Source organism: Sabethes cyaneus, chromosome 1 (genome assembly GCF_943734655.1).
Source record: "Sabethes cyaneus chromosome 1, idSabCyanKW18_F2, whole genome shotgun sequence".
Lineage (NCBI taxonomy): Eukaryota > Metazoa > Arthropoda > Insecta > Diptera > Culicidae > Sabethes > Sabethes cyaneus.
Genome location: NC_071353.1, coordinates 173,581,414 through 173,587,023, shown reverse-complemented (window position 1 = coordinate 173,587,023; position 5,610 = coordinate 173,581,414). Strand labels below are relative to the sequence as shown.

General features: G+C 40.3%; 2 protein-coding genes across 2 annotated transcripts; both read left to right on the top strand.

Moving 5' to 3' along the window:
• Window positions 1–320: 320 nt before the first annotated feature.
• On the top strand, window positions 321–1,498 carry LOC128736276 (microsomal glutathione S-transferase 1-like). The gene is made up of 3 exons (XM_053830753.1): window positions 321–533; window positions 903–985; window positions 1,046–1,498. Exons 1-3 carry the CDS (start codon window positions 408–410, stop codon window positions 1,287–1,289), a joined length of 453 nt encoding a protein of 150 aa, XP_053686728.1. The 5' UTR covers window positions 321–407; the 3' UTR covers window positions 1,290–1,498.
• Window positions 1,499–1,843: 345 nt separating this feature from the next.
• On the top strand, window positions 1,844–2,429 carry LOC128742414 (prostaglandin E synthase-like). The gene is made up of 3 exons (XM_053838772.1): window positions 1,844–1,969; window positions 2,042–2,124; window positions 2,186–2,429. Exons 1-3 carry the CDS (start codon window positions 1,844–1,846, stop codon window positions 2,427–2,429), a joined length of 453 nt encoding a protein of 150 aa, XP_053694747.1.
• Window positions 2,430–5,610: the final 3,181 nt, after the last annotated feature.

The window sequence follows — 5,610 nt, the reverse complement described above, 5'->3', positions numbered from 1 at the left end:
CTATGCATTACAATTTCAGATTATTTATTTATAATTTTAAGTTGCTAAACGAAACCCAAGCGGACGTGTTTGCTAAACAAATAGATAGCGGGTTTTTGACACACACAGAATAAACATTTTTCGTTTTGATTTTAGACTAACTCCAAACTGCTCGATTTCAGGCAAGCAGTCAAACTCGAACAGCTCTCTCGAGTCTCTAATCTCTATAGCGACCAAAAAACCGTTATATGTGGCATATTTTCTCTTTTCCGCCGAGCGGGTGCTTATATGCTCGCACGCCATTTAGTTCTCTTTTAGGCGGAGTGATTTACTCCGTACCGGCAAGTTAGTCAGTGTTGAACGGCGGACGACGCTTGAGGTCGAACGGAATTTTACGAGCAAAAGGAAACATCACTTTTCAAAACAAAATGGTCAAACTATTCGACAACATCAACGAGGAGGTGTACCGGGCGTACGTTTTCTGGTCGGCTGTTTTGGTGGGCAAAATGCTGCTGATGTCCATCCTGACGGGAATGCAACGATTCCGTAAGAAGGTAGGTTCTAGAATAAACTCCTAGGTCCTAGCTAATCAACAGAGGTCAAATTGATTGCCGGTGGCAAATTGTACACCCCATTTGTTCGCGAACGATTGATTGGTTAATTTTTCCGGTAATGTCATCTTACTGATCATGTTTTATACGGCAAATAACCGTTATTACGCAACAATCGAGGTGAAATAAAATACATACACAAAGCTGGCCTTGAACTGTGGCCGGCCTGCTCTGCGTATGTGTGTAGTGGTAGGTTTGTCGATTAATAAGATGTATGTGGAGAATGACGAAGCAACATTTCGGATTAGAGTCATCGTTGTAAATACATCATGATTGCGTTAATTACAACAGGTGAATTACTTTGCTTTGCAGGCTTTCGTGAACCCTGAAGACATCGCTACTAATCCGAAACTGAAGCTTAAATTTGATGACCCTGATGTTGAGCGCGTTCGCAGGTTTGTACTAACATCACAGGCTTTGCTAGCTTCAAAAAGTTAATCGAAATTCTTTTGTAGGGCTCATCTTAACGATCTGGAGAACATCCTGCCATACTTCGTGATTGCTTTCTTCTACATCCTAACCGGACCGGACGCATGGATCGCCGTGAATATTTTCCGTGCCGTGGCTGTAGCTCGGATTGCACATACCCTGGTGTACGCCGTTGTCGTCATTCCCCAGCCGGCTCGGGCCATTGCTTGGATGATACCGTACGCCGCCAGTCTGTTCATGACCGTCAAGACGGTTCTGTACTTTTTGTAGACTGTTAGAGACTTGTCATAAAGTTGTGACATCAATTGCTTAAGATTCAGGAATGAGGGTGCATTTCAATGGTACGAAACGAACGCACAAATTTCACTCAGGAATATTTTCCAATTTTTTATAAACTTCACGTTGGATCAAAACCGTGTAACGTCCGTCAATTCTAAGTGTGGTGTTGAATAAATTTAATAACTTTAAGCTAGTGTCAAAGTTACACCGTCCAGTAATGTATTCTTTAGTGTAAGACTAATGAGAAAACCAAACCAAAATGGAAGTAAAAAAAAAATACCTGCAAGGCGTCTGAAGTATTCAAATTGCGTTCTTCATATGTGTACACATCTTCACTATACAACACAATCTCGACGAGAAAAACACATTTTCCAGATGTCGTTTTTTGCTAGCAAATTAATTCTCCGTCGAGCATTGAGGGGGATAGAAGACCGTTACAGTGCTGTTTCTGTAAGACCATGTAGCCAACAGTCCAGTCTTCAACGGTCAGACCAGCACGTAGGACGCATCTGTTTCGTCGAGCGGTTCTTAACTTTTCAAACAAAATGACACAAATTTTCGACAACATCAATGATCAGGTGCTGCACACCTACATCTTCTGGTCAGCGATTCTGGTTGGTAAAATGCTGTTGATGTCGGTTCTAACCATAATGCAACGATTCCGTAAGAAGGTAAGAGAATTATGAAGTAATTTCGGGTTGGAAACGTCCTAGTAAGTAACTAATGCCATCTCCAATCCATAGGCTTTCGTAAATGAAGAAGACATCGTCACCGATAAGAAACTAAAGCTCAAATTCGACGATCCTGATGTTGAACGTGTTCGTAGGTAAGACACCGAAAAAATACCTACAATTAAGCACGTTTAACCTATCTTCTTCACCTTGCAGAGCCCACCGCAACGATCTGGAAAATATTCTAACCTACTTTGCAATCGCTTTCTTCTACATGCTGACCAATCCGGACCCGTGGATTGCCGGCACCATATTTCGGGCGGTTGCCATCGGTCGCATCATCCACACCGTCGTTTACGCCCTGGTTGTCGTGCCGCAACCGACTCGGTTGCTGGCGTGGCTTGTTCCGTACGCTGCCTGTCTGTACATGACCGCCCAAACGGTTCTGTACTTTCTGTGAGGAAGAAATCGTAATGAGCTCGTAACCAATACTGTCATTCAGTGAATGAAAAACCAAATAAAGTTTTGAGTGAATGTTATTCGTTTTCCAACGATAGAACACGAATTTTAAAAAACACAAAGTGAAAAAACATAAAATGAAAAAATAAATAAATACAAATTCTTCATAAATAATTTGTGAAACAATTCAATAAAACGTAATAAAGGAAACATAAAGTTTTATATGAAAACAAATAGACTGAAGACTGTTTCCAGGTATTTCAGTATACTGAAAAGCATTTTTAGTGTCATAAAAATTTCAGAAAATTGGCGGAAAAGACTACCATGGCAAAGAATATTGTAACTTTCACAATAAATATAATATTCTTTACTATTTATGTGAGTAGAATTCAATGAAACATTTTGCTCGTTTCCTCGTAAAAATATGGAACCTTTTTCCAAAAACCATTAGTGCTTGGTAAAAGATTATGGTTATGATGCTCTGTTCAGAACACAATGGTTTCAGCACTACATCCCGGACGAACAAAAAACAACAGAGTCTCTGAGAAATTCTGCAGAAGATTCGTAGAAAACGCCTTGTTCTAATATTAGAATCCAAAATTGGAACCCTCGGGATCAGCATCTTTAGCTCGAGCAGCACGTTCCTCACTGTTCCAGACTGTCTTGTCCTATAATTTGTCAATTTGACCGTTGCATCGGTCTGCCATGTCCATCGGTCGGTCTTTTTCACTAGTCTGTTTTATTTATCAGTCTATCCTGTCCATTGGTTTGACTTGTTCTTCGGAGTCTTTTGTTCCCAATGGTCTGTCCTGTCTATCGATCTAACATGTTCCCTTGGCCCGTTTTATCCATTAGTCAAATTTGTCCATTGACTGCCTTGTCTATAAGTCAATCTTGTCAATCGGTCTGTCTTCGTCTTGGCCATCGTTCCGGTCTTGTCCATCGTTCTATCTTGTCGTTCGGTCTTTCTTATACAGAAGGTCTGTCCTGTCTTCTCCATCGGTCTGTTTTGTCCATCAGTTTTCCTAATCCATCAATCTGGCTTGTCCATCAGTTTGTCTCCCCATCGCCATCGGTTTGTCTTATCTTGACTGTTTTAGCAAGTAAAATTTTTCTCACTGGCTCATCTTGTGGTTGAAATCATATCTAATGGATATGTGACGTTAAATTTGGATCAGTCAAGGCGGGTTGTTTAGCAATACCATTCGGCGTGCCACAAGGCAGTCACCTGAGTCCCCTAATTTTGTAAATGTCTTAAGCCACCGAATTAAGTCTCAACATCTTATGCACGCCGTCGTCATGAAGATGTTCTGTTTTACAGCAAGACATTCACAACGTAGTCGAACGCAACGAAGTGAAAGGTAGTAGGTTTCACTAAACCACGGACGCAATGAACGTGCAATTATAGAGTAAACAGTTTCAATATAGATTGTGTTACAACGATAAATGACTTGGGAGCGATGATGAACTGCAAACTTTGTTTCAACGAGCCATGCCATGTTCCACCGTAACGCTCGTGAGTTCCAGGATGTGTACACTTTGAAGAAACTCTGACTCATATGAAGCGTCTTCCTATACTTTTTAAATTCTGGGTGCCTTAACATGCAACTCAGATCGCTCGCATTAAAAAGGTACAACGTTGTTTTCTACGTTCCGCTCTACGACGACTGCCTTGGAATAAACCACAAAGATTACCGTAGTACGAACTGAAATGCCTATTGATAAGGCTTTTTGCAGCAACGACACTCATACGTCTAACGAATGTTTGCTTTTGAAGTAGGGTATGTTGCTGCTTCGTCGTAATTGCCTATTCCCGTCCTATACAACTCAAATTATTATAAATATCAGCGATTTTTATGACACACAATGCAAAATTAGTTATTCCCTAATATTTTAGTTTTTTGACTATCATACGCGATCAATCAAAGTGAGCTGAGATCTATTTAAATACTTTTTTTCATCAAAGAATTCCTAGCAGCCAAATTTCCTACGTTTTTTCGTGCGACGAAGAAGAAAATGTCGACTAATCGTTTCAATTTCCGTTATTCATAAAATGAAAATAACTCACGCAGCGCATTGTCGTTATTCTGCAGCCGGGAAAACTTGTATGACCTGCAGAAATTGTACAGAATAACATTTGTCCTGCCGTCCTACACAAATACATGCGCGCTAGTTTCGTAAACATTATTGTTATTTTTAGTTCGGACAATGAAAAATTTTGACGAACGGAACGGTACGACGAATTTAAGAAATAAAGTCAGCTGCGTAATTTCAATAAAATGGTTTATTTATCGCTTTTTCAAAGTGCACGGATCGGAAGGTAAGTGTGTTTGAGTCAAATCAGCACAAGAAATTTTGGAGTATTCATTAAATCCACCTAAGAAATGATGAAAATTAGAGTGACTTTCCTTACTACGACGGGAATTAGAAATAAACCCTACTGAACAATCGGATTGACTGTCCAGATCTCTTGCGATTGGCAAACTTTTTCGTCCGAGCACGTCGATCTCTATAGTCGCTGTATAGTTTCCACTGAAAACGTAGTAAATGAATAAATAAAAATGGATAAACTTCAAAGGTGTCTTCATCTATCACCAACGCAAGTTTCAAAAGCGAAGGGACTACCCCACTCTGTGCCGGTCACCATTTATTATCATCATCTCTTTTCAAACCATCTCACGTCACGAACTAGTCCGATTTTTTACTCGCTATTTTGATGCTTAACGTTGAGTGGCGTACACATAAGCAAATTCAGTTTTGTTGAAACATATTCTGCCGCAACTCATTTCGCCTAACTGACTCCTACGCCGCCTTAAACTCTATGAACCAATGAGGAGTCTTCAAATTGATATCCTGTATTCTAAATTTGTCCAGGATGTGTCGTGAGGTAAAAATTTGTCCCATTGTAGAAAGTGTAGGTCGGAAACCACACTGATATTCGTCAACTGAGGTTCCATTTAACGACCTCAGTCGATGAGAAAATTTTCCATGCAGATTAGATTTTGCAGACGAGGGCGTATGAGACCTTCCAACTAGTCCAACAGTATTTCCTCGTTAGAGTGTTCCACTGACACACAATACACCCGTTCGCTCTCGGCTTTCAAAAGTTCAGCGAAGATCTCTTCTGCTGTTTTGCCGTTTTTCAATTAGCTGGCTGCTTTTTCACTTTGCCCAAAAAGATC